The sequence below is a fragment of the Penicillium argentinense genome (genome assembly GCF_028826775.1).
Source record: "Penicillium argentinense strain IBT 30761 chromosome Unknown utg000010l_segment0_segment0, whole genome shotgun sequence".
In the NCBI taxonomy this organism is placed as follows: domain Eukaryota; kingdom Fungi; phylum Ascomycota; class Eurotiomycetes; order Eurotiales; family Aspergillaceae; genus Penicillium; species Penicillium argentinense.
The window spans coordinates 2,674,658-2,700,661 of NW_026622669.1; the positions used below are offsets into that span (position 1 = coordinate 2,674,658).

Below are 26,004 nucleotides of genomic sequence, written 5' to 3' on the forward strand. Positions count from 1 at the left end.
TGCTTCTTGAGCACCTGCATGGCTGTCCGGAGACTCACATTCAAGGAATGTCGAAGAGCGGCTTCAGCTTCTTGACCAAAGCCCATTCTTCCATGGTCACATCGGAACGGTAGAACTCCTTAAGGGTGTCGATACTGGCACGGGAAATCGCAGAGTAAAGCTGGTCCTTCTCTTCCAGGTGACGGCCGTACATGGGCTGGTTAGCACCTTCAACCTTGACGGCGACGGAAGGCTGACCCTTCTTACAGATAGGAATGGCCTTGTGGTCACGCTCGATGGAAGTTCTGTAGTGATGAAGTTAGTATAGAAGGCTGGCGATAGGAACTGGGGAAGTGTGGGTGACTTACACTCTGCCAATGGGGACAATCTCCTTGGCACCTGAAGCGTTCGTTCGCACGGCGGCAAGAGGGGTGTGGAGGCGCAAGCTACCCTCAATGACATCGACACCGATTACAATGGGAGATGTCTTGTTGAAGACGGCGACAGGGCGAATAACACAGGGGAAGACAGCAAGCATCTTGCTTTCCTCCTTACGCTGCTCGGCCAGTTCAGTCATGTGGGCAGTGAAGTTGTCGAACAGGTGGTAAATGATATCGGCAGTGAAGATCTTGACACCGACATCCTGAGCGTACGCGGCGGCCTCCTTGTCGACCTTGACATCGAAGCACAGCATGACTGCGTACTCCTTGGCCTTCTCCAGCATGGTACCTGCCATCATGACATCACGCTTGTAGACAGGTCCAATAGAGATGTTGGCCACAGGAATCTTGGAGACCTTCAGGAATTCCAGAAGGGCCTCAAGTGAACCCAGGGTGGAAGCTTGGACAGTGACACCGCGGTTGTCGGTGGAGACTCTGCTAAGCAGATTCTCCAGGTCGGACATGACCTCTTCCTCCAGATCCTCCTCATCGTCATCAGGACCGACGACAAGAAGACGAGAACCGGCGATAGCGTGCTCCAGGTCGTTGGCAGCAATCTTAACACCAAGGGCGGCCTTAACCTCCTTGTTATGGACGTATTGGGACTTCAGGCGCAGCTCCTTGAGCGGTGCGGGTGTCAACAATGCACGGATATTCGTTACAATAGGACCATTGAGACCGCAAAGAACCACGCGATCACCCTCACGAAGGATACCGTTGGACAGGACCACATCAATAGTGGTACCGAGACCCTCAATCACCTTCACTTCCAGAACGGTACACTCAACCTCAGAGAGATACATCAGGGAGTTGGTCATACGCTCTTGGGTCAGAGATGTCAGGAGCTTGAGCATGTCAGGCACACCTTCGCCAGTGTGAGCGGAGGTAGGAACCAGGGAAACATTGCGGGCCATGGACTTGTTCTCGTAGAACAACTCCGAGTTGAAACCCTGCTCGGCGAAAGCCAACTTGGTGGCATCAAGACGAGTGCGGAACTCGTTCTGGACACCCTTGTTCTGCATAGCCAGACTGTCTTGGAACCCGTTGTTATCGATCTTCTTCCAGCCGTACAGACGGTCAATTTTGTTCAAAGCCACGATGAAGGGAGTCTTGCGGTCACGCAGCAGACGCATCGACTCAAGGGTCTGGGGCTCGAGACCGTGCATGATATCGACAACAAGAATGGCAATGTTACAGAGCGAGGAACCACGCGAACGCAGGTTGGAGAAGGACTCGTGACCAGGGGTATCGATAATTAACAGACCAGGCACCTTGAACTCGAACTTGCCATCCTTGTTCACAACGTTGGTCTTCTGCTTCAAAGCCTCGACAGGGAAGTAGGTAGCACCAATCTGCTGGGTAATACCACCGGCTTCGCCTTCTTGAACGTTGGTTTGACGGATCTTATCCAGCAACTTGGTCTTTCCGGTATCGACGTGACCAAGAATACAGCAAATGGGCGAGCGAAGATCGTCCTTGGAGCGGGCTGCCAGGGCCTCCTCGTGTTGCTTCTTCCGTCGCTCGGCGGCCTCAGCCTTCCTTTGAGCAATAGCCCTCTGGTTGGCAGACCGCTCCTCATCTTCGGAAGAGCTTTCGTCAGAGGAGTCGTCGTCAGAGTCTTCCTCCTCAGACTCCTCCTTCGAGGCTTCGGGCTTCTCAGTCTTCGCTTCAGTCTTGGCAGGCGCGGTTTCCTCCTCATCACTGGGGGCATCCCAGCTATCCTTCACATCATCCTCCTCGGCAGCAGCCTTCTCCCAGTCGTCAACGGCATCGTCGTCCTCAGCAGGAGCAGCGGCAGCGGCAGCGGCAGCGGCAGCTTCGGCCTTGGCTTTCTCCTCGGCCTCCTTCTGGCGGCGGGCGTCCTCGGCCTCACGCTGAGCACGGGCACGCTCAGCGGCAGCCTCGAGGTCCTCCTCCTGCTTCTTGCCACCCTTCTTCTTCTTGTTCTCGTAGACCGGGCGCTTCTTCTCGGCTCCACCTTCCTGCAAGCCGGCGACTTGGACGCCAGAAGCAAGCATCTGCTTCATGCGCATCTCATTGCGCAATTGAGCTTCTCTTTGGGCCTTACTGAGAAGTTTACCCTCCTTGCGGAGTTGCTCCTTCTTCTCACGCTCCTTCTCTTTCTTGAGCGCGCGGGCGGCCTCCCGCTTCTTCTCTTCCTCCTCCTCTAGCCTCTGGGCCTCTTCAAGGGCGGCCTTCTCTTCGGCGGCGAGTCGCTCTTCCTCTTCACGCTGTTGACGGAGCTGTTCCTGTTGCTTCTGAAGAGCCGCCAGGTGCTTGGGCAGCTTTCGGCCCTTGCCAGCAGGCTCAGCAGCAGCGGGAGCGGCGGCAGCAGCTTGCTCTTCCTTCTTGGCCTCAGCAGCAGACTTGGCCTCTTCGGCCTTTTGTTGAGCGGGAGTGAGCTTCTTTTTTTGGGCAGCCTGATAGATAAGACAATTGAGTTAAATCGAGTTCCGGGCTTGATACATTTAGCGGCCAAAGCCTTACCTGTTCCTTCTTGCGCTGCTTCTCACGTTCCTTCTTCTCACGCTCCTTCTCTTTCTTTGACTTCACGCGGAACTCGCCCTCCTCGGGCTCAGCAGCAGGGGCCGAGGCGACATCCTTGATAGGCTTCTTGGGCTTTCCCGCGAAGACATCGTCCTCATCGAAGGTGCCTTCTTCGGGCTCCTTGCTGGCGGCGGGGGCGGACTCGGCATCCTCACCCTCAACAAAATCGTTCGTCGGCTTGCCCTTCTTCGCCTTCTTGGCCTTGTTCTTGCGCAGGGCAGCCATCAGGCCACCGCCGCCGGCGGTCTCGTCCTCGCCCTCATCGTTGTTCGCAGGCTCCTCAGCGGGAGCATCCACAGTCGGGGCGGATTCGCCGAGATCGGCCTCCCAGTCTTCCTCTTGTCTCTTGGTTCCTTTCTTCTTGGGCGCCATTTTGTCGGGTTTCGGGAGGGAGAGTGTATCAAACGGGTTGCGGTCGGAGGTCACGGTGATCGCACAAACGGAGCTAACCGCTCACTTGCGAGGTTGCGGGCGGGTGTGGAGGAATCACGGGCCGCTAGAATTGGCAAGAAATGACGAGGTCGATGGTTGTCAACTCGAATCCCCGGGAAAGAAAGGCTGGTCGTGCACCGAGAGGGTGGGGTGGGAGAGAAAAGAATTTCGGGAAGGACATCAGTGGGGAACAATGCAATCTGACTTCACCCGTTGCTCCCAGAGTTGCCACGCCCCCGCCATAACATGGTGTGCTTCCACAATATCCCCTGCTCGCCTGCAAGATCTATAATGAATGAAGGGAATTTTGTTACATGTCTAATATTTTATTCTATTTATATTCTACTTTTTTTTTGGCTTATTTTGAACATTGTGTCGAATTTGCATTGGTCTCGTCAACCGGGACATCTGACATATCTAACAGATCGACTAATGGCGGTCTTAGATGCGCACATTCAAACATTTTTCCTAGTCAAGGCAACGTTTAGAGTCATAGAGTCGACAGGATTTTCGCCATGTATACGCTTCAGATTGTAATATGAAGGAGTCGCTGCAGCCACGCCATGATGCACTTCAGATACTCCTTGTCATCAACCTCCAACACCGAGAATGCCAGCTCCTTCAGCCGATAACTGAATGATGATTCAGAATCTTCTGTGGTAAGATCGAGTGAAGAGATCAGCCTTTCAAAGGCCTCTGTGCCGCGCTTAGCTAGGCGGTTCAGGACATCACCATCGATCTGACTATTGTCTTCCTCGGGTTCTCTCCAGGAACGCAAGCGTCGTCGACGAGAGCTGGAGTTGGCATATTGACCGATCTCGCCCCGAAGGCAAATAACTTGTAACAGCCAGAGCAAAGAAAATTCTTCCTTCCCAACCAATTTGAAGCGGTAAAGAGCGCCACTTAAGGCGAATCCATAGAGGGCGCCTCCCCTCGACCAACCAGACACACGTGTGAGAACTTGTTCGTGAGATGGGCCCTCCCGGTCTAGCAAAAACCTATGAATGGAATCAGGGAGAATGTTATTGGCAGTTCGTAATGTCACCCCGTATACCCTAGTATCAGGCGATAGCACAGGTGCTCGAATGCGCCCGCCGCGGCTGCTCAGGAACACGAGAGTCTTCTCCCCACGGCAGATTTGATGAGCCATTCCAGCGATGGGTATCACATCCCAGGAATAGGGGTGCAAGCATCCGTCCTTCACTTCAAACCTCTGGAACCCATTGCGCGCAGTGGTGACGTTGATGAAAGATTCATATACCGAGATGGAAACGACCGGGGATGAGGTTGTTTGCCCAGCGTTCTGAGCCCATCTGATAGTAGCGCCTTTGGAGCTCATTGGTATTAATTCCTTTCCTGCACCAATAATCAGACTATCCCCGTACGGTGCGATTGCACGCACCGGCCCTGGCATGTCGTGCACATGCTTTGTAGCACACTCAATCCTTGCAGGGTCGGATGGCGATGCGCTTGCCCTGAGAATAATGACCCGGCCCTTGGAACGCTCATCATTGTTTAGGGCTGCGAGCGAAGTTCCGAGGACGATGAGATGATACTTGTCTCCATTTCGCTCAAAGACCCAATCCAGAATACAGGTAATGATTTCTCCAGCGGCGCCATGGCATTTCCGCAGTTGTTCTTCGGTTGGGTTGACATCACTCTGCAAGTCTGGGTCCACGAACTCGATATGCGAGCGTGTGATCAACTCAAGAGGAGAGTACAGGGGTTCGATCTTTGTGACGTTATAGGATACAAGAAGGCGGTTGAGGTGTTCCGAAAACACCACCTTGACAGGGTTGCCTGGCAAACCGATTCTCCGGGGGACCATCTTGGCTTCCTGATTCAGTGAGCATATGAGAAGCTCCCCATCGGCAAAACAGTACAAAGTTCCTATGATGCTGTCCAATTCCTGGTCACGTTGATTGACCAGGCCGAAGCCATGGAACGTGACAGGGAAATACGCAGGCTGCCGCGCGGTCAGCTTCTGGCTGGGCACTAGAAAAGGGCATTAGTGTACTTACATTGTTCTGGTCCGTGATCCAAACTCGCCACAAAAGGCACTCTCCTGGCAAATTTGGGCTGTATGACACCCTCCAGAGTTCATCTCCGCAGGTAAAAAGCGCAAAGGAACCTTGGCTTTGAAGTCGTAGAGAAGTTCTCCCGATATGCCATGGTTTTTGTTGAGTGAAGCCTGAGTGAGTTTCAGATCAGCAATGGAACTCGATCACAGTGTATTGATCATCTTACCATTGAGGGCACCGTTTGCAAACCCGATCTGGAACGGGACAAGTATGCCACTTCGAAGACCACAAAGCAAAAATGCGCGTGGTATACCCTCCCAGGACACCTGGATCGTTGCCAAGCTCTCGATGGCATTGGAAATATCCTCACTGCGGTCAATGGATACCTGGCAGTCCCACATGTGCGAGATTATTCCATCCTCAACCTTGAAGACAACCACCGTTCCGTCTCCCGTGCCCATGAAAATGAACATGGATTTACTCGCGGCTTCAAATCGAAAGAATGACAAGCAGATTGGCTCTCTGTCAATTCCACATGCTGGGCCAGTGTCGAGGTGAGCCATGCCCTCTGTGACGACTAGCTGGCTGAAGTATAGGCCCAGCGTATTTTGACGCCGCACAGAAGTAACCATTGATGAACTTGGGCCATCCACGACGACAGCAGCGATCGTATTATCGGCACCGTGAGGAATTTTGGTATTCAGGGAGGTATTCCCGGGGACAAAGAGGTTCGTGGTCCTTTCCGTGACCTGGATGAGCACGCCCTCGGGTGTGCAACCTGCGGCAAATGTTTGCGCATTGTTATCGAACCCCGTATCTTCCTCATGTAAAGCTGTGATTCCCTCTTCTAAATTCGGTTTCATACAAAGAAGCAAGGAAGAAAGTGGATCCGAAAGCAGGACATAAATCTCGTCGTTCACTTCATCCATCATGGCCCACATGTCTCGGATACTGAAAAATTGCTCCAGTGGGGTCGTTGTGCCAAGCTGAGCTTCGATGCCGTAGCGAATCTCATGAAGTGCTCCGCTTGAAGCAGAAGCAGAGCTAGTGAAAATCCGGTTGCGATGCACGTCGGTTTGAACCTTGTTCTTAGTATCGTGAACCAAGACCGCGTCGGTCACTGGAGCCCAATTGGGAAATTGTTGGATGCATCTTGGAGGGCAACGAGCCTCCACTTCAAAGAGCCCTCCATCAGACATGTTTCCGGATGCCAAGATGAAATCGCCACCTTCATGTCCCATGTCAAGGAAGGCAAACCCAGTATCAACGTGAATATGCACTTGGCCCAGAGTGCAGTCAGATTCAAGCCCTCCCTCATTGCCAAATTCTAGGAGATGGATCCAGCCGTCTTCGCGAGCGAGATAGATACCGTCCTTTTGTTGGCTGTACAGCCAGTTTCGCGCGGGTCTTGTCCAATGAGTCCAAAGTGCGACCTCTTTGGTGGTATCTCCATCAGGAATGATGGGGCCGTATCTTGTCTGGTATGAAGGGCCAGTAGGGGGGGTAGACCGCCATAGAGGAAGAGCTAATCACCAGAAAAGAGGACTCTTTGGTCAGCGGAACAATCGTGCTGGGCAACCTGTCTTCCTTGTGCAGCTTGAAACTGATCTTTTTCGGGTTGTGTAAAGAGGAAGAATCATTTTCATTCCACTCGTAGATCTCTGCGAATGTAGAGTTGTCTCTAGCCACGATGAGAAGCAAAATGATTTTCTCGTCGGCAATCGTCTTAGGGAAAAGGAACTCCATGAACACGATCTTCCCGTCTATCCTGTAAAAGCTTTCCTGTAGATTCAAAAAATCCATTAGCTTTATTCTATAGACATGATTGTTTCGATCTTACCTTCTCGATGGGATCTAGCTCGCCCAAGAAGACTTGTTGGTCAATCACACCAGGTGACTTGAGAAGGAGGATTCCGAAATAGTTGCTTGCTGCACCGACTGCAACGGCCCGAGATCTGGAGTGCTGTTAGTGAACCGAGCACGATTTGATTGTAGAGAGCGAAACACTTACTTTGGATCAACAGCCACATGTTTTCCATACCGTTCTGCTACGCTGACATCGACTGGCAGAGGTCGACAGTAGGTCACAAATTCAGCCTTCGATGGAATAAAGCCAAGTGGGCAGTAGAGAAACAGAAGTTCCTTGCAATCGAGAGAAAGGACGAGTATTTGGGAGGGCAAGTTGTCTTGACGATCCATATAGCCAACAGCTTTCTTGGAAGAGCCCTCACTCTTCGTTTGGGATTCCCAGGGAATGGGAGTACCGATATCGAGAACTCTAGCTGAAAGGATGGTGCCATTGAAGTCTGTTTTCTCTATGACATCTTCCAGGTAGCCGCCGTTCGTAGCCTCTTTAATCTGAACCCGACGATGGCCGACAAAAACGACGTCATTCAGCTTCTTGCTCCGCAGGCGCGCCGGGAGGATCCACTGAATCACTGGGCTATGAAAAAGCGTCTGTGTCAAAATCCCAGTTGATTTTTCATCGGGCACCAGTGGCGCATCTGGTTCTTCTGACATCTTTGAAGTCAAAAGCGCCCGAAAGGGAACTCGGTTCGAGCACTTTCTCTCGAAAAGAAAATTCTCAGCAGGAAGAATGCCTTGGACACCAGATAAAGGGCAAATACTGGCTCAGATGTGCGGAGGCCCGTATCAATTTTGCACGGTCATGTTCGAGACGCAAAAGTACAGGTGAGGGGCCGTAGAACCTCTAACGCTTGGAGTTGGGTAATAGTCGCGTAGGAAGAGCAGGATAAGGATCACCCTTCTTCTCAGCAGCGAATGTGCCTTTATAAGAAGACTTCCGATCAGGAGGGATTCGGCTTCGCTAGAATCCGGAGCTGAGTACCAGCACTGGAGCACTGAAGCACTGAAGCACTGATGGAGCCAGGGTAACCGTGGGGTGTACAGGTCGAATATTGGGTTTCAGGTATGTCTCCAGAGAGCCTGGCTGGGATAAAGCGCCAAAGGGACCCTCAATCGAATCCCGTCACTGACACAGTACCCTCCGGGCTTGCAGGTGGGATGTTGTATTGAGGCTCTTGTTCGCGAGCTACGCGTTCCGCCTGTGGGGTGGTTTTCGGCGAGCCGCGGGAACCCTGAGTTCGAGAGAGCTCGACAAGCTGAGGGTCCGATTGCGCGTTCGTTGTATTTGTTTTAGGCCCGTTCTCCTCCTTAGTAGAACGAAGATGTGGAAGTATCAGAGTGCTCGAGCCCGCCGGTGATGTTTTGCCGGTGGGAGGGAATCACGTTGCTTGGTGCCTGAGGCGCTCAGGCGGATAGGCCATCACGGCCGGGGCTCCGCTCTTCCGCAATGCATGAGCAGCATCCCCAGCATTCAGCTGTGTTGTCCTCTTCTGCGGGGATTGCAAGGTGCAACTGCACTTTCTACATTGGCTGTCTAGGGCACCGCTACTTGTCGATTCCTGGCCCTCAAGATTTGGGGTCCTGAGTTGTCATTAAGGGAACTCGTGCCCAACGCAGGCATCAATCCGTGATCAAGCTCCAGCAAATCAGTTATCAGAATCGGGACTGGGACCGATGGACTGATCCTGGAATTTGATTTTCGTCACACGCGGCTTCTTGAACCACGTTTTTCCAACCCCCAGCAAATCCTGGCCTGGGTAACTCCCTGCCCATGCAGATGGATTCGTCAAGCATCAAACAAGGCGACAGCAGCTCGCCGGAGAGTTCGGCCATTATAGAAAGCGACGAAGTTTCGGTTCCTTCCGCGAAAAGCTCCCAGCTGTCGTTGAAATCACAGCAGATCGCCGCAGCACGGGCAGAGAAAGCAGCAGCCATCCGCAGAGCATGTGATGACCATGATGTGGAAGCGTTGGTGTCATATGCGACGAGCGAAGGCGGCTTGGTTCAAGACGAATTACGACAAAAGGCCTGTAAGAATCCCTGAATCAACAGTCGTAATTCTCTGTTGAGCCTTGTTAACACCAAAAGCAGGGCCCATATTCTTACAATGTGACGAAAGTATACAACGTGGCGACCTCAAGCCCCTGAAAGATCTCCCGCGACATCGCGATGAAGACCAAGTCCAGTTGGACGTCAATCGCTCTTTTGTCTATTATCCCAATGGTAAACTGGCTATTTCTGTCCATCCGTATCGTTCCAAGCTAACAGAATGGACTCTATAGCTCCTGAAGACGAGCTTGCACAGAAGAAGGCACAACTTTCCGACCTGATCATCCAAGTCCTCAGGAACCATCCCATGTTATGCTACTTCCAGGGATATCACGACATTGTACAAGTTCTTCTCCTGGTCTTAGGCAATCAGAAAGCCGCATCAGCCATGGCGAACTTGTCTCTTTTCCGTATTCGTGATTACATGCTTCCCTCGCTCTCACCAGCCGTAAAGCATCTTCATCTCATTCCCGCCATTATTGAAACCGCAGACCCGGCACTATGTCGACACCTCGCCAATATTCAACCTTTTTTTGCCCTCGCGGCTACCCTTACCCTGTACGCCCACGACATCCAGGAATACAGCGATATCGCCCGTCTCTTCGATTTCCTCCTAGCTCGCGAGCCGGTAGTCGCCATTTACTTATTTGCCGCTATGATACTTTCTCGGAAGAAGGAACTATTGGAAATCCCGGCGGATGAGCCTGAAATGCTTCATTTCAAGCTTTCCAAACTACCTTGCCCACTGGATTTGGATGGCCATATCTCCAGTGCGGCACAGCTTTTCGAAGATCACCCTCCGGAGTCACTACCATTTGGTGCATGGAGACAAATCTCTCGGAACAGTGTGCTCAAGGCCTCACGAGACCTGTATCATGATTATACCGTCGCAGAAGCGGTAACATTGTTCGAGCGGCAAGCGCGACAGGTCCGAAACGAAGAACGTCGTAAGGAAGCTCTCGAGTTCGCTTGGAAGCATCGCCGAGCGGTTGGCTCTGTGGCATTGGCCATTGTGGTCGGTGCTGTATCCATATATATTCGCAAGAAGGGTCTTGATTCATCTATCTGGTCTTACGTTGGTCGAATTCGAATTATGCTGCTGGGTTAGAGAAAACCCTCAAAACATCCATTTACCTGTACGATAACGACAAAAGTAGTTCATATTATTATGCCAGAATTATATATCACTTTTTTATTACAGACAGTTTCCTGCAAAATTAATTGCAAATATTAAAATGGATGTGCAGTTGGATGCTCCGTATGCTCCTTGATGGCCGTCTGTGTGGCTCAAGTGTGGCGTGGCCCGCGGGACGGAAAGCTGATGTGTACACTTCCACCTCCCCGATAGCACCGCATCTCTTCATCCCAATCCCACCACCATGGCAAACAGGGGCTACGACGTGGTTGTCGACGTGGACGCCGAGGTTCGTACGGTCTAACAGCACTGGAATTTCGATCTTCAATAGCTCACACTTCAACAGGGCGACCTTGGACATACCGACCTGCAAGAGGACCTTGAATTCCACCCGTCCAGTGAGTTCTTCCGCGACGGCCCAACCCACTCAGCCAGATGCTAACTGTGCCCTCGCGTGTCGCATTAGATTTCGAAAATGACCAACGAAGCGCTAAAGCCCAAGCCGATTCCCAACCCTTCCTCGGCGGTGGTAGTTCTTCGCGCGGCCGGGACCGATCCCCTGGCGGCACACCCACCAAGCACAGCTGGTGGTCGATCCACTACTACGAGCGATTTTTCGACGTTGACACAAACGAGGTCCTGCGCCGTTGTGTAGCGACTCTCTACCCGCGCTCGAACTTCCTGGATGTGCTGGAGGGTAATGCGGACCTGTACGGGCCCGTGTGGATTGCGACAACGGTTGTGGTTATCCTGTTCTTGACAGGTACAATCTCACAGTGGTTGGCAAACCGCCATGCCGAGCACTTCGAGTATGACTTCAAGTTGCTCTCTGGCGCGGCGGGTCTTATCTACGGATATACTGGTATTCTGCCTATTGCGCTGTGGGGTGCTCTGCGCTGGTTCGGGAGCTCAACGGCCGATTTGATCGAGTGCTGGGCTTTGTATGGATACTCGAATCTAGTTTGGATTGGTGTTGCGCTTGTGAGCTGGAGTCCTTTGACTGCGCTTAACTGGGCGCTTGTTGGTGTTGGCTTTGCATGGACAACCTTCTTCCTTCTGCGCAACCTCTACCCCGTCTTGAATGCCACCGATGCCAAGGCCAGCAAAATTCTCTTGATATTGGTGGTTGTTTTGCATGCAGCTTTGGCGATTACGATCAAGTTCCTTTTCTTCGCGTAAGTTGCCTCCTTGCCCCTATACTGCTAGCCCGACGGATACTAACCTCATTATTTAGACACGCTAGCCCTGTTGAAGACAAGAAGGATGATTAGGCACAGGATGAACTCGACATATACGAGAGATGGAGTAAACTATCGCGTGACTTGGGATCCTTGGCTCTGCTCCGGTAGCATGTGGTGCCTATGATTTCTTATCGGTGAGGTCTACCTCTACAATTGTAGACCTGCGTATTGTATGTGTATGCGCAAGCTGTCAACAGCGTTTGAGTTCCAATGGTTTTCTGAATTATTAAAATGTTCACGACATGTGTGACCGTGAGTCGACATCTCAAAATGGTAGGAAAGCTATATATGTATGTTGATTTTGTATGAGTGATCCGTATTTTTATGATGTTTGGCGGTCGACGTATCAATTGGAATGGAGTCCCTTAGCACTGCGTACCGTCAAATGTGTACATCACATCGACTAGAAGCTGAAATGGATTTCAGTGTTAAAAACATTGTATATCGCATATCTCCATGTCATTGCCCACACCACATACCACAAGTTGCACTAGCAGCAACCACGTACTAATCGAGTGCTAATTCTGATTCCACAAATAGTGTACACTAGACGACATCAATACATTAGCACCGTTCCTTCATATCACTGTTGTAGTAGACTAAGGTAGTGCAATTGTGCACTTCCTCTGTGGCATAGTAGTATGATGTGATGTTTGTGATTCCGAGAAGTTAAATATCTTGGACTACAGTACCTAGGTAATATTAGTATTGTTCAGCGTGATTCTCAATGGGCACACTATGACGTTGCTACTGCAACTCGACTAATTCGAACGCCGGGGGACCGTACACCAACTGCATGCGTCACCAAGAACATTCGGCATGAAGTCTGCCAGTGTCTATGAAATCAAGGCCGAGGCCTACATTGACGATGTTTGAATGTTCGAACTTTTACTTTAATTCATGGACTGCGACCTGAAATCGAGAGGTGCCAACTAAAAACAGTATGACTGTGGCTGTGATTGTTTCATCATTTCTTACGCCATATGTAAACCTCTGCGTGTCGCGTTCCAGCCATACACCAGACCTGGACCCTGCACCACAGCACACCGAGCACAACACCGATAAGCGAGTCGTTTATTTGAGCTTCTTCTTGGGGCGGAGCTGGTTGGTGTGACCGCACTTCTTCTTACGGCAGTTGGTGGCACGGGGAGGGAGACGAGCCTGTGAGGATAAAGCGTGAGTGCTATGGCCGGAGGAGGATTGCGGATTATTGCGACCGGGGTCTTGGTTCGAAGGAACAGTCGGACCCCGCGCGGTCATGGAGGGGTAGAACGTACGTAGCACTTGCGGCAGATGGACTTCTCGCAGTTGTACTTGGAGGCAAGGGCCTTCAGGGAAGGCTCAATGATACCACCACGCAGGCGCAGGACAAGGTGAAGGGTGGACTCCTGTAGATCGACCGGGTCAGCCACTGTTCCCATAATTCTGGTTTCGATGGTCGGCACGGCATGGACAATTCAAATCCTGATCCTCTCAACTCCACAACGAATAGTGTTGGTCTTCGTTTCGACACCACCATCATCCGATGCTGGACGGTACCGGTGTAACCATTGTCCATGCTCGGCCCAACTATCAATGAATATCGGATTCCAGGGATTCATCGTACCTTCTGGATGTTGTAGTCGCTCAGAGTGCGGCCATCCTCGAGCTGCTTGCCGGCGAAGATCAGACGCTGCTGGTCAGGGGGGATGCCCTCCTTGTCCTGGATCTTGGTCTTGACGTTGTCGATGGTGTCGCTCGACTCGACGTCGAGGGTAATGGTCTTACCCGTCAGGGTCTTGACGAAACTATATCGAGCCGAATTAGTGGATGCTCATTTTTTCGTCCATTTAGAGGCGCGTTGCTCTTTCGCGGGTTTGTCGGATCCAAAGGGGAGGGGAAGGCGATTCGCGGACGACGAAGGCATTCGGGGATTCATGATGACCTACATCTGCACTGGAAGCACGCGGAAAAAGAAAATGTTAGCTCGCCATGTTCACACGGATCTCAGGAATGCATTGCAGCGGGTTTCACGGCACGTACTGGTTGCGAGTTTTCGTTGGTGTCGGCGGTCGGTCGCTGTGTTCGAGGCGGAGGAGGCGATGACAATTTGAGGATTTCTCGCTTAGCAAAGGTGGACCGAATGGAGATACCCTAAGCCCTAACCAACTTTCCGGGTTGGGAACGACACGTGACCTATATGGCGCTTCCATTTTTGGAACCGTGCGTCATCCGAAGTATGAAAGTACAACAACAATGAAACATACGAAAAGAAGTGCCGTGAGGATTGATTCGTGAAACAGGAAGTGTTATATGAGGCCCGTGAGATTATGCCTCAAAAGACCGTTTTAGAAATAGCCGGAATAAATAATAAAAAATATTCTCCTTTTGGTATGGTTCACGATGAGAAATTGATTGAAAGCGACAATGCTCATACGAACCGCAACCCCTAAACACCGTAATGCTTCCAATTTAATAATGCATAACCAAAATTAGTTCTTCAAGTCGGATGTTTTTTTACGAAGCAACGGTGGCATCTTCTTGCTCTCCCCCGACTCCCTCCTCTTCCTCCTCCTCCTCCTCCTCCTCTCCTTCTTCTTCCTCTTCTTCTTCCTCTTCCCCAATCTCGTTTTGTCTGAGCTGCTTATTCTCAATCTTGGTTGATATTCTGGATTCGACCGACGCAACGGCGGTAATCATCGATTTCAATGACACAGAAGCAAGCCGAGCCGCAACTTCGTATAGAACTCGCGCTGCATCTGGGAGTTGAGATTCAAACCGGTATCGAACATACCGGGAACCTGGCCGCATGTCTTTTTTGCCGGGCTTGACCGAAGGGGCCTTGATGTCTACCATGACTGACTTTATCAATGCACTAAGTGCCTCGTCAGGACCCAATCCTGCGCCCGAGCTGGGCTCAGAACCAACGTTCGGCTGATGTGTGGCTTCTGGTCGACTTGGAGAGAACATATCGGCGATTGGATTGGTCGTTTGGACGTTATCTAGCCACTTCTTCTCATACCAATCCATATACTGATCAAGTTCACCGACGTTCATGTTCGGTATGTCCTTGTCAGTAATGTCAATGATTTTTTCTGCTCCAACTCGAGATCCAGTCCCTTCGTGTTCCCTGAAGTTTCGCTGGGCTTTTGCCCATTGGTCCCAGTTTATGACCTGAGCAGCGGGCTCTTTTGTTGTGCCAGGGCTTCTTTTCAAGCCATCGAACGGGAATAATAGTTTAGTAGCGATGACGATCAGAACGACAATTTGCAGTTCAGGTAAGTGCAAGATTTGTTTTTCACGAGTTTCTCGATTCCAATCAGGATATTCATACTTGAAACCAACGATACTCTGCAGTGTCTTGACCGTATCAAAAATATCGACTGGCAAATGGTTAGCGGGGTTCTCGAAACGATGACATTTCTCTTGGGTTTCATACTGGGAACGGCCAATCTCTTGATGTGTCGGTAGAGGACCAGAGGCGAGTTCAACGGCGGCAGTTGAATACCAAAATTGTTGCGGAATAAAGCAGCCTGCGCTATAAAGTTCCAATGAAAACGCTCGGGCGATGGGATATGCTACAGTTGCACAAGTCAGATAGGCACTCGTAGAATAAATGAAACTCAGTATCACGCACAGTATGGTCAAGAATTCTGAAAAACATCTTAGGAAGGTGATTGCGCATCTCGTTGGGAACATGTCTGATCGCTCTGACATAGGGAATCTCCTGGCGGACGATCAACCTGGGACAAAAGTATTAGCCTGTAGTGATGCAACCAAGAAGAGTTGAGGCTCATGCGAGTCACCAAAGAAGACACGTACCGATGGAAATCAACAACGCAAATGGGCAAGCGCATGAGGATGGCTGCCATGTAGCAAAGACCGACACCGTCCATTACTCGGGGCCACATCAGCGGTTTGTCCTCTGGCTTGAACCACAACTCCTCGTCACTGCTTTCGTTGCCTGAGTCTGCTGACGACGGCTGAGAGCTAAAGAGCCGTGGCTCATCGTCATCGTAATCATCATCATTATCGTCATCAAAGCCTGGCTTGTCGATTATTCTCCTGTTATAGCCCCGCAAACGGAGAGCCCAGAGATCTCGAACGATGGTCTGTTGAAAATGTCAGCAATATAAAGTTCTACCAACAAGGATGCTCAATTTGATCCTGCGAACGTCAAATCGCACCTCTAGTTGTTCTGGGAATCCATGGTCCTTGACCAATGCATGGCATTGCTTCCAGAGAATCAATTGAAAGGCCTGTAGAAATAGAGTAGCCGCTCTCCGACCTCGAAATTCTGAGATGAGTTTAGCGGAATGTTTGCAACCTCGAGATAGCAATTTCCACATACTCTGTGATTCGATCTCGTGCTTCTCCGTCTTGACTCGGTGAATCTTTCCCTCAAGCTGGATTCCGAAATCAGCTTCATCGTGTGCGACTTGTTGGAAACCCTATTCAATAAGTTAGTGTATCATTTTTGCTTGATTCGTGGCATCGGGTTCCTTGAGATAAATGATGCAGGAATGATCGCATCCCCAGAGACTGATGAAGGCAGGAAGGGCGCATACCTGTTGCAAATGACCGCGGCGGCAGAACCAAAGGCCGTTATCGAGATAGAATCGCTTCTCACGGCATCCTTCCTCGCCGCAGCGACCTCGGGGGGCATTGTCCATGGCGAAATAGGATGGTCATGCTGGTTGGGTGGGAATCTCCGTCCGGGGCGAATGTTTGGCAAGAGGTCCTCCGGTAACTTTTTTCTGCCGACCGCATTTGCGGCAGTGTCGCGGCTGCCAACCACAACCGGCGGCTTTCAGGACTCTGTAAGCTTTGTTTTTCTGCCTTTGCATTGGATGCAATCTTGTGATGCACAGCGGAATGTAATATATCGTCTGTAATATTTGAGCTTTTGAGGAACTTTATTTTATGCCTAGTGAACGAGTCTCATCGACTTGGTACGTGGCTGGTGCGGGGAATACTACTGCGAAGCTACTACTATACTACTTGTAGTACTGCTACTTCTACTTCTACAACGTGAAAAGGGCCAGAAGGAAACCGGAGCAAGGTTTTCATGTTAATTCGTTCGTCACACTATCATGAGATGCTGGAGTTCAGAACTGTTCGGACAACACATAGCATGCCAACCAAAGCAATTCTTCTCATCGGTCCAGCCTACATCCCAGGCTAGATGTCGGACATGATTGTAAAGCATCTTATGCTCGGAAACCCAACAACCAAGTCCCACATTGAACCATTGAAGATGAATTTTTTGGGGGGACAGAAGCCCATTTTGAAACATAAAAGGTTGACATGACATGCGAGAGATCCAATGTCATGGCATTTATTTGGGGGCCTCCTTGGCCTCAATGGCGACCTCCTCACCCATGGCGGTCTGGATGATGACGTCTGTGGATGGCGGTTAGGAAGATGATCTCTGGCGACGGGGTACCAATTTGTGTCGTGGGTGTACTCACTGACGTCCTTCTCCTCGTCACGGAACATCTTGACGATGCGAGCACCGACGTCACCATCGGGGACCTTGACGTCGTCCTTGGTGTCACCGTCATCCTTCATCAGGGAGAGGAAGTTGTCGTCGGTGATGTCGAGCTGGAGATCCGAGTGTCAGACCGAATGCCCACCTTGTAGGGAGGGGAAGCGGGGTAGGGCGGCGGGCCCGGGTGACTTACCAGCTGGTACTCCTTGCGGCCGACGTTGGGGACGTCCATGTTGTGGGTGGAGGGAGACAGATCCTCAAGCTTCTTGCCAGTGAAGATATCGATGGCGACGATGTGGACCTTGGCGTGACCGTGCTTGCCAGTCTTGGAGGTGGACATGTCAACGATCTTGCAGGGGCGGCCCTTGATCACAACGTGACCGTTCTTGCGCAGAGCAGAGCACTGCATGGGGTAGGTGGTCGACGCGCCGGCGTCGGCGGACTCGAAGGTAACATCGTGCTGGTGTGGTTGTCAGTATGGGGGTGTTCCTTCACGACATTCGTGGTGGCCGCAGAACGGGTGTCGCATGGTGCCTCCCGAAAGAGGGGAGCCTCCAGGTGCGGGGCTGAGTAGGGGCGATTGGAGGGGGGGAACTCGGGGGAAAGGGCAGGGGGAGCCCGAGAGAGCGCATACCTCGTCAGCCATGGTGAAAGAGTGATGGGAGTGAGAGTAAGGAAGGGAGATAAAAAGGTGTAGGAATGGGGGAGATGGGGAATGAGAGAAGTTTTCTCGAGAAAAAGGCTTTCGTGGTGGGGTCTGGTCGCTACCACCTGTTTGGGTTTAGCGTGCCCGGGGACGGTTTCGCGGCCAACTGCCCAGCTGGTCATCTGGACTCAGACGCAGTACGCCCTCCTTCGACCTTCCAGTCCCTGCTGGCATCTGTCCATGCCACTCGTCTAGTCTCTCGACAATGTGGCGCGACCGCATTTCCGGGCCGAACCCCCCGCCGCGAATCGCAATCCCTCCCTACCTCGACGATCCTCTTCCCAGCTCTCCCGGAGCCCCTACAACAACCGTCCCGGAGCCACCTCGAGAACCTCATCGACTTCCTTGCTGGCCAGTCCCAATGACTCGACAGCCTCGCTTCCTGGGACGGCTCGACCAGCCAATGGCTTGGGTATCAGACAAGCAAGCGGACAGCGATCGCGTCCGGCGGTTGTGCCCGATCCGCTACAGGTCTTGAATGGAATCATCAGGAAAGAACAGCAGCAGCAGAAAGATGTCCCTCAGCTATCAGGCGCATGGCCAGATGAGCTTGTGGAGTCTATTGATTTCGGCACAATGAGCCTCGAGGAATTCGTGGCCAAACCAGATCCGCCGCCAACGCGAACGAGCGCGAGTAGGGACGCCAACAGGCAAACAGTCAAGCAATTCGAGCAAGAGCGCGACAAGTTCCAGGAACTGCATACTTCAATCGCTGGATGTGATGATGTCTCGAAATCCGTGGAAATATATCTCAATGACTTCTCGAACGAGTTGGGGGCTGTGTCGGCGGAGATTGAAACATTGCAAACCCGCTCAACGCAACTTAATGCGATGTTAGAGAACCGCCGCAACGTGGAACGACTACTGGGTCCGGCCGTGGAGGAAATCAGCATTTCACCCAAAGCTGTACGCACGATCGCGGAGGGACCCATGGATGAGAATTGGGTGCGCGCCCTGAACGAGATCGATACGAGGACAACAAGCATCGAAGCCAAGGCGGCCTCCTCGACTGGCTTTAAGGCGATTGAAGATATCAGACCGCTTCTAATCAACGTCAAGGATAAGGCGATTGAGCGAATTCGGGATTATTTAGTGTCACAGATTCGTGCCATGCGGTCTCCTAACATCAACGCGCAGATTATCCAGCAACAGCGTTTGTTGAAGTTCAAGGACCTATTCAGCTACCTCTCCAAGATCCACCCGAAGCTGGCCAGCGAGATCTCCAAAGCATATGTCAACACCATGCGCTGGTACTATACGTCCAATTTCACTCGCTATCTCCAGGCACTTGACAAGATCAAGGTATACCCCAGTGACCAAAACGAAGTTCTTGGAGGTGACCCCCGTACGCATCGAACCGGAAACATCCTCCCGGGCGGCCGAGCTGGCTCTGCTGCACATGATCCTTTTTCTCTGGGTCGCCGGATTGACATGCTTCGCAGTGGGAATACCCAGGCGCTCTCGTCATATCTAGCCGAGGAAGACAGTTCCTATCACGGTATCGAGGTTCCATTCCGGAATTACAATATTGCGCTGGTGGATAACGTCTCCGCCGAGTACTCGTTCCTCACTGAATTCTTCTCGGCCATGACATTTCACCAAATCTCGCGCATGGCCGTGGAAATCTTTGAGCCGTCATTTGCACTCGGCTCAAATCTGACAAGGAAATTAATTGAAAACACCACTGACTCTCTTGGAGTTCTCATGTGTGTTCGCTTGAACCAACACTCGGCCTTTGAACTTCAACGACGCAAAGTGCCCGTGGCTGATTCTTACGTGAATGGGATCAACATGCAACTCTGGCCACGGTTCCAGGTTATCATGGACCTTCATGGAGAGTCACTCAAGCGGGTAGCCTCGAACGCAGGCCGCAGTGCGGTTTCCGCTCTTTCGATTGCAGGTGGTGATGACCTGAAGAATTCTTCTGCGCCACACTTCCTGACACAACGGTTTGGACAATTGATGCATGGCATTTTGGTGCTCAGCAGTGACGCTGGGGATGATGAGCCTGTCTCGAATAGCTTGGCTCGACTCAGCTCCGAGTTCGACACTCTCCTGGCGAAGCTGAGTCGAAACGGGACGGATGCCAAGCGCAGAGAGCGTTTCCTGTTCAACAACTATACATTGATCTTAACGATCATTAGTGTAAGTTTTCTGCCATGCACTGCTGGAACAGAACCGATTTTGACCCCTATCCAGGATACCCAAGGCAAACTCGCCTTGGAGCGGAGGCAGCATCTGGACGAGATGCTGAAGAATTGTAGTAAGCGTTAACGATCGCATAGCGTCTGGGCTGTAAATTCTATTGGCGTTTCGTGCATCATATTACCGTGCTTGAATATATCCATTTAATGAATGTTAGCTCCATACTAGTGTTAAGGAGTATTTTAGTTCAAACAATTACAAGGGATTCCGTCTTTGCTTTGCATCCTCCCGCATTGCGGCTGAAGACAGAGTTACGCACAGCAGATGCTGGGCACCTCACCGCCTTTGACCCCGGTATAGATACTCGCTGCCTCCGCGAACCTTCCTCACTTCTCTTTCCTCTTTAGCTCTCTTTGCCTTTTGGCGTAGATCAAGTGTAGTATCTGTTCTTTTCAGTTTAATCTCTGGAAGACTTCCCCGGAAGACACTTTGATTATTCCAATTTCTGTACCTCGCGACCTGCCCTCTGTGCTCTACACATGTCTCGGACAGTGTGATCGGGCTTACACGACCTCCGATTGAAGCGAACCTCTAATGTTTTTCATCAACTGGTCGGCTTGCCCGGTCGTTTGGAGAAGAATGCCTTGCATACAAGTTTGACTGTGACCGAGCTGTGATCTTGGTATCTGTGAGCTTCACACCTCTCCTGAGAAGTCAAGCTGCCCCAGATCAGAGAAGGCCTATCCCTTGCGCTGTGACAGCTTTACCAGAGGATCACTCTCGAAGATGCATCACAGCAGCTTCTTCTCCGGACGAAAACATCGAGAATCAAGCATCAATGTCTATCTGAGCTGTCCTAATCCTGAATCCAGCCGACTGTAGATGCGCAGGCGGAGTGGAGTCGGCGCGATCTCCGGCCGCGGGGCCGCTCCTTATCGCGGCGGTTGCGTCCTACCCATTTTGATGGCGTTCACCTGCGACACTCTCCCAAATCCTCAGGATCAAAATGTACACACGGAGAGCTGCCTCGAGAACTCCGTCGCTCCGTCGCTGCTTCTCGAGCGCCCGAATCTGCCGTGCGGACTTCACGCATGCAGTACGTGCTCCCCCTTCGGCGCCGAGCTAGCAGCAACCTTGAGAAGCTCTGCTGCAGAACCCTGAACGGCCAGCAACCACCATGCAAAGGCTCATCACTGACTCGAATTAGGTCATTGGAGCTGGTGTTGTCGGCCTTGCAGTCGCTCGGCAAATAGCAGCTCGCGAAGGCACCTCGACGATCCTCCTTGAACGACACGATGGGCCAGGAACGGAGACTAGCAGTCGGAACTCTGAGGTAGGATGGATCCGCATACGAACACCAAGATGCTTGGATGCTTGGGTGAAGGCTATCGAGGCTATATAGGGCACTCAACTGATTATATTTTCGATATACAGGTCATTCACGCCGGCCTCTACTACCCAGCCGACTCCCTCAAAACAAAACTATGCATCCAGGGCCGCAACATGCTATACGATCTGTGCTCCAAGCACGCCATCCCACACAAAAACACCAAAAAATGGATCGTCGCCCAAACAGCCGAGCAGTGGGAGTCCTGTCTGCGGGTCCACAACCACGCCCAATCTCTAGGCGACGCCCCGACCCGGATCGTCGGCCGCGACGAAGCAGCCCGTCGCGAGCCCGACGTCAAAGCTGACGGCGGCATCGTCGAGAGTCTGAGCACCGGAATCGTCGACAGCCACTCGCTGATGACATATCTGCAAGGCGACTTTGAAGACCGAGGCGGCGACATCGCTTTCAAGACGAGGGTCACTGGCGTCGAGCGTGTTAGCGATGGTTATCAGATTACTGCTGTCTCAGATGAGGATGGCTCCGTCACGACCATCACTGCCGAGACCCTGATCAACAGTGCCGGGCATGGTGCATGCGCTATCAACAACCTTATCTTGCCGGCGGATCGGCATCGGGAGCCGCACTATGCGAAGGGGACGTACTTTTCGTATGCTGGGTCCCGGCCACGGGCATCTGTGCTCGTCTACCCGGCCACTGTGCCTGGACACGGTGGATTAGGCACTCATTTGACCCTAGACATGGGCGGTCGTATTCGCTTTGGTCCTGATGTCGAGTGGGTGGATGATCCCAATGATCTGACCCCCAGTGCTGCGCGATTGGAACAGGCAATTCCGGAAATTCTGGCGTATATGCCTGGCGTGGACCCCTCGGCTATTTCCTTGGATTATTGTGGCATTCGACCTAAGCTGAGCCGTGGAGGTGGCGTGAACATTGGAAAGACTTTCCAGGACTTTGTGATTCAAGAGGAGGAGGGTTTCCCGGGGTTCGTGAATCTATTGGGTATTGAGAGCCCGGGATTGACTAGCTCGCTGGCGATCGGTGAGATGGTTGACGGTATTATTTACCGGTGATCACAGTGGTAGATGGCATTTCCTTGTTATTTAGCGACATGTAAAAAGACTATATCCTGATCAATAGAGCCAGTCCTGAATGGATGTGTAAAAAGAGATCACGCGCAAGCGGACCTTGCTATGTAAAATAGCTACATCTTGGATGCTCTTGTAGGAAGGAGAATGTCTTCAACATGTTCGAGGACGGCATGTGCTGCGCCGAAAGAATGTATGTACCCCCCTGCACCGAATCCTATTGGTAATCAGTAAGAGAAGTGGGCTTAATGAAGACATGATAAATGATATACCGTAAGCATGGACAACTTCTTGTCCATTTAGATACTCTCTTTCAAGTCGAATTCCGGAGTTTCTTGCAGGGCGCACACCAACATTGTGCCCGAGAATTTCGTAATCGTCCAGATTGTTAGAGAACACACGAGGAAGGCATTTGTGCACTCGATTGACAATCTTGATAAACTATATCAGCCCTATGCAGGAGCCAGGAGTCATTCAAAGAAACTTACATCCTGAGAAATTTCCCAATCAAACTTGGGATCACTTCATGGATGGAAATGTCAGTTTGAGACGAATGGAAGTTGACAAGTGTTCTATACTTACGTTCGGCCGTGTTGCCTCACTCCTCCAAGAATAACGGTCCCATCCAGACGAGGAATGGCGTAGGTGTAATTTTTGCCATCATCGCGTTGCATCACCTTGTCGTAGCTATGCTTGACCACAATTGTCTGACCTCGGATCATTTGCATATCTTGGTCTCGAACATCACGTAGTGATGCAGATCCCACTCCAGTGGCATTGATGAGGATGTCGTGGCCCAAGGGCTTCAGTTCGGAGAGAGATTCCACATCCATCCTCTTGAACTCTACGCCTGAGTTCTCGAGTTGTTTTCTGAGCCATGGGAGAAAGACGCTTGGGTTGAGGACAACGGTCTTATCTGTTGATCATTAGCAGAGGAACAATACGAGCCTTAGATTTAGGTGACATACATGTTACTCCCATTGTTGCGCCGGAAGGTAGTCGATCAGACGAGATAAACCGAAACTGGCCGAGAATCAATATCTAGCGATTTGGAAGATCGAGAAATGACTCAACATCAGTGTGACACTTACCTCAGGCATAAAATTCTTCCACCAAATATCATCTTCACTCCTATCATCATCAAAGATATCTTCTAGCGTGATCCGCTTAATACCAGAATCAGGATGACGGGCATTCATATTCCAAAGCTCAGAAAAAGAACGGAGTTGCATTTTCTTGTCGCGTGTTGAGTCGATTCCTCCAAGAACTGTAAGGGCCCCGGCCCAAGGACTGGCCCACTCGATGCTTGGTTCATCGCCCGGGAGATTCCTGGCTACGATGGTGACCTTGTGGCTTCGAGAGATCAGAGATGCTGTGGCTAGACCGGTGATGCTGAAACTAGGTTAGTGGACGCAGAGAGAAGGATCCGTTCCTGCCACTTGAGAAAGAAACGATAAGGAGGAGGGTGGGGTTGTGTACCCGGCTCCAAGGATCGTGATGTGTGCCATTTTGATGTGCCCAAGAAATATGGAATCAATAGAAATTCGGCGTCTCAAAAGAAACGTCATGGATAAACCCTAACGCTTGAAGGGATTTTGCTTGTTTTCCTGAGAGAAACTGAGTATCAGTAGTATAGAGTCAGATACGGACTCATGGTGCAAAGCGAAATAATTCTGCTGGGCTGGAATGGGATGTGTTGAACCTTGGGATGAATGTCCTGCGGAGATTGATAATACACAACCAATGAATACACGCCTGGCAAGATGCTCTCATTTCAGTTTCCTGATTTGTCAAGCCTGCTCTTACCATAGGTAGACGAGAATAAGCAGCCCGCAGTCCTGACGTCTTAGCCTAAAGAAGGCCAGATATCGGTATCGACGCCGATGCTCGGATGATTGAAAGTCGGGAACATGTCCCGGTATGAGATGAGATGAAACGACCGACGTGCGATCATTTAGGATCAGTCCCAATGATAAAAATATTTTGTGCGAAGGTTTGGAGGTTTTGTAGGTTAACTTTTTAATGGAAATACAGATTAACACCAGCAATTCGTGAGAAGTCCGAGATCTGGCAGCAAGGTAAATTATCTGCGTCGACGACAATACGCAATTCGTTCGTGCGGGGTTCAATAGATCGGCATAAAGTTCGTTGCGGTGCTCGCTCTAAAAACGTCTGGAATCCTTCAGATAGCTCCATTGTGTTAGTCATAGACCGGTGAAATCAATCGAATGCAAATTTTCATTAATTCATATGAGACTTTGATGATATATCCCTCGAAACGAAACATCCACCACCTCATATCCCCCGTGTGAAATAATTTGCAGCCACCATGAGCAACTTCACCGTCCTCGGCGACAGCGCCATCAAACAACTCCTCCTCGACCTGTCGAAAGAAGAAATAGCCTCCTTCCAAGAACAAATCGAAGACTGCCTAATTTCAATTTGTCCGGGAAAAGAGGGCGAATACCAACCGAGTCCAGGGATAATCAATCGACCCGACGGTCAAAAGATCCTATTCAGGCCCTTCACGTCCCCCGAAAACGTCGGGACAAAAATCATCGTGCATCCTGCTCCCACTCCTACAGGGACCCTTGCCCAGCAAGCTCTACATGGCATTGTGGTCCTCGTCGACAAGTTCGGACTTCCCACCGGCGTTCTGAACGCCGAGGAAATCACTGGGTATCGCACGACGATGAATGCGATGGTCCCGTATTCGTGGAGACGCAGAACGGAGAAAATTGTTATTTTTGGCGCTGGGAAGCAGGCGCTTTGGCACTCTCGGCTTGCGCTTGCTATTCGGGGGGAGGAGATTGGGTCTATTACGATTGTAAATCGGTCCGAGGAGCGGGCGAAGGAGTTGATTCAAACTGTGGTAGAGGAGAATGCGTCTCGGTGGAAGTCGGGTTGTCGGTTCGAGTTTCTGAATTCTGCTCAAATTGGAGCCGAGTCACGGTTGCGAGATCTTCTTGTACGGGCTGATGCGATCTTTTGCACTGTTCCATCTACGAAGCCTTTGTTCTCACTGGAAGATTTAGGACTGGAGAAGCGGCACGGAAGACTTCCGTTCATCTCTGCTGTTGGATCGTGGCAGCCGGATATGATTGAGGTCAGCCCGGAGATTCTGCATCATATCACTCGTGGGAAGGGGTTTGGTAGGTCTGGCGACGACTCCACCGGGACACTGATTGTGGATGATGAGGAGCATGCGTTAATTCATGCCGGTGAAGTGGTTCAGGGTGGCTTGAATGAAGACCAGATCTTGGGCATTGGTCGCGTACTAAGCTGGAAGCGAGACGAGGCTGCACTTAGCTCTGAAAACACAAAGAGCCTGAATACATGGTTAGCTGAAGGCTTGATTGTGTACAAGAGTATCGGGGTTAGTGTCACGGATCTCGTCGCTGGAAATGCGATTCTTGCGTTGGCGGCCAAGAAGAACCTAGGGACGTCAATTACGGACTTTTAGATACGGTCAATCTGAAGAAATTCGCAAATGTGGTATCAACGCAGGGGGATGCAATACGTGCAGGATGCTATGTG

General features: G+C 51.2%; 10 protein-coding genes across 10 annotated transcripts; 5 read left to right on the forward strand and 5 right to left on the reverse strand.

Moving 5' to 3' along the window:
* Nucleotides 1-40: 40 nt before the first annotated feature.
* Nucleotides 41-3,338, reverse strand: N7532_010678 (putative mitochondrial translation initiation factor IF-2; the record flags this gene model as incomplete). Its single annotated transcript, XM_056623169.1, has 3 exons — nucleotides 41-284; nucleotides 348-2,839; nucleotides 2,907-3,338. The coding sequence occupies 3 exons, from the start codon at nucleotides 3,336-3,338 to the stop codon at nucleotides 41-43; spliced, it is 3,168 nt and encodes a 1,055-aa protein (XP_056470585.1).
* A 586-nt stretch (nucleotides 3,339-3,924) lies between these two features.
* thtA lies at nucleotides 3,925-7,939 on the reverse strand (the record flags this gene model as incomplete). Its single annotated transcript, XM_056623170.1, has 6 exons — nucleotides 3,925-5,364; nucleotides 5,420-5,589; nucleotides 5,646-6,897; nucleotides 6,929-7,201; nucleotides 7,260-7,374; nucleotides 7,431-7,939. The coding sequence occupies 6 exons, from the start codon at nucleotides 7,937-7,939 to the stop codon at nucleotides 3,925-3,927; spliced, it is 3,759 nt and encodes a 1,252-aa protein (XP_056470586.1).
* Nucleotides 7,940-9,062: 1,123 nt separating this feature from the next.
* N7532_010680 (TBC domain-containing protein) lies at nucleotides 9,063-10,442 on the forward strand (the record flags this gene model as incomplete). The annotated part of the gene is made up of 3 exons (XM_056623171.1): nucleotides 9,063-9,315; nucleotides 9,377-9,508; nucleotides 9,568-10,442. The coding sequence occupies 3 exons, from the start codon at nucleotides 9,063-9,065 to the stop codon at nucleotides 10,440-10,442; spliced, it is 1,260 nt and encodes a 419-aa protein (XP_056470587.1).
* Nucleotides 10,443-10,713: 271 nt separating this feature from the next.
* Nucleotides 10,714-11,740, forward strand: N7532_010681 (Yip1 family protein; the record flags this gene model as incomplete). The annotated part of the gene is made up of 4 exons (XM_056623172.1): nucleotides 10,714-10,758; nucleotides 10,816-10,867; nucleotides 10,936-11,644; nucleotides 11,704-11,740. 4 exons carry the CDS (start codon nucleotides 10,714-10,716, stop codon nucleotides 11,738-11,740), a joined length of 843 nt encoding a protein of 280 aa, XP_056470588.1.
* Nucleotides 11,741-14,206: 2,466 nt separating this feature from the next.
* N7532_010682 (TFIIB-type zinc finger domain-containing protein) lies at nucleotides 14,207-16,362 on the reverse strand (the record flags this gene model as incomplete). The annotated part of the gene is made up of 7 exons (XM_056623173.1): nucleotides 14,207-15,072; nucleotides 15,129-15,267; nucleotides 15,327-15,432; nucleotides 15,512-15,801; nucleotides 15,877-15,986; nucleotides 16,041-16,140; nucleotides 16,258-16,362. 7 exons carry the CDS (start codon nucleotides 16,360-16,362, stop codon nucleotides 14,207-14,209), a joined length of 1,716 nt encoding a protein of 571 aa, XP_056470589.1.
* Nucleotides 16,363-17,027: 665 nt separating this feature from the next.
* N7532_010683 (Eukaryotic translation initiation factor eIF-5A) lies at nucleotides 17,028-17,826 on the reverse strand (the record flags this gene model as incomplete). The annotated part of the gene is made up of 4 exons (XM_056623174.1): nucleotides 17,028-17,092; nucleotides 17,161-17,293; nucleotides 17,374-17,640; nucleotides 17,815-17,826. The coding sequence occupies 4 exons, from the start codon at nucleotides 17,824-17,826 to the stop codon at nucleotides 17,028-17,030; spliced, it is 477 nt and encodes a 158-aa protein (XP_056470590.1).
* Nucleotides 17,827-17,888: 62 nt separating this feature from the next.
* N7532_010684 (putative GARP complex subunit (Sac2)) lies at nucleotides 17,889-20,160 on the forward strand (the record flags this gene model as incomplete). The annotated part of the gene is made up of 3 exons (XM_056623175.1): nucleotides 17,889-18,023; nucleotides 18,082-20,031; nucleotides 20,086-20,160. 3 exons carry the CDS (start codon nucleotides 17,889-17,891, stop codon nucleotides 20,158-20,160), a joined length of 2,160 nt encoding a protein of 719 aa, XP_056470591.1.
* An 877-nt stretch (nucleotides 20,161-21,037) lies between these two features.
* On the forward strand, nucleotides 21,038-22,452 carry N7532_010685 (NAD(P)/FAD-dependent oxidoreductase; the record flags this gene model as incomplete). Its single annotated transcript, XM_056623176.1, has 3 exons — nucleotides 21,038-21,127; nucleotides 21,239-21,364; nucleotides 21,466-22,452. 3 exons carry the CDS (start codon nucleotides 21,038-21,040, stop codon nucleotides 22,450-22,452), a joined length of 1,203 nt encoding a protein of 400 aa, XP_056470592.1.
* A 314-nt stretch (nucleotides 22,453-22,766) lies between these two features.
* On the reverse strand, nucleotides 22,767-23,975 carry N7532_010686 (FAD-dependent oxidoreductase; the record flags this gene model as incomplete). The annotated part of the gene is made up of 5 exons (XM_056623177.1): nucleotides 22,767-22,899; nucleotides 23,050-23,383; nucleotides 23,436-23,508; nucleotides 23,559-23,859; nucleotides 23,947-23,975. 5 exons carry the CDS (start codon nucleotides 23,973-23,975, stop codon nucleotides 22,767-22,769), a joined length of 870 nt encoding a protein of 289 aa, XP_056470593.1.
* An 821-nt stretch (nucleotides 23,976-24,796) lies between these two features.
* On the forward strand, nucleotides 24,797-25,930 carry N7532_010687 (uncharacterized protein; the record flags this gene model as incomplete). The annotated part of the gene is made up of 1 exon (XM_056623178.1): nucleotides 24,797-25,930. One exon carries the CDS (start codon nucleotides 24,797-24,799, stop codon nucleotides 25,928-25,930), a length of 1,134 nt encoding a protein of 377 aa, XP_056470594.1.
* Nucleotides 25,931-26,004: the final 74 nt, after the last annotated feature.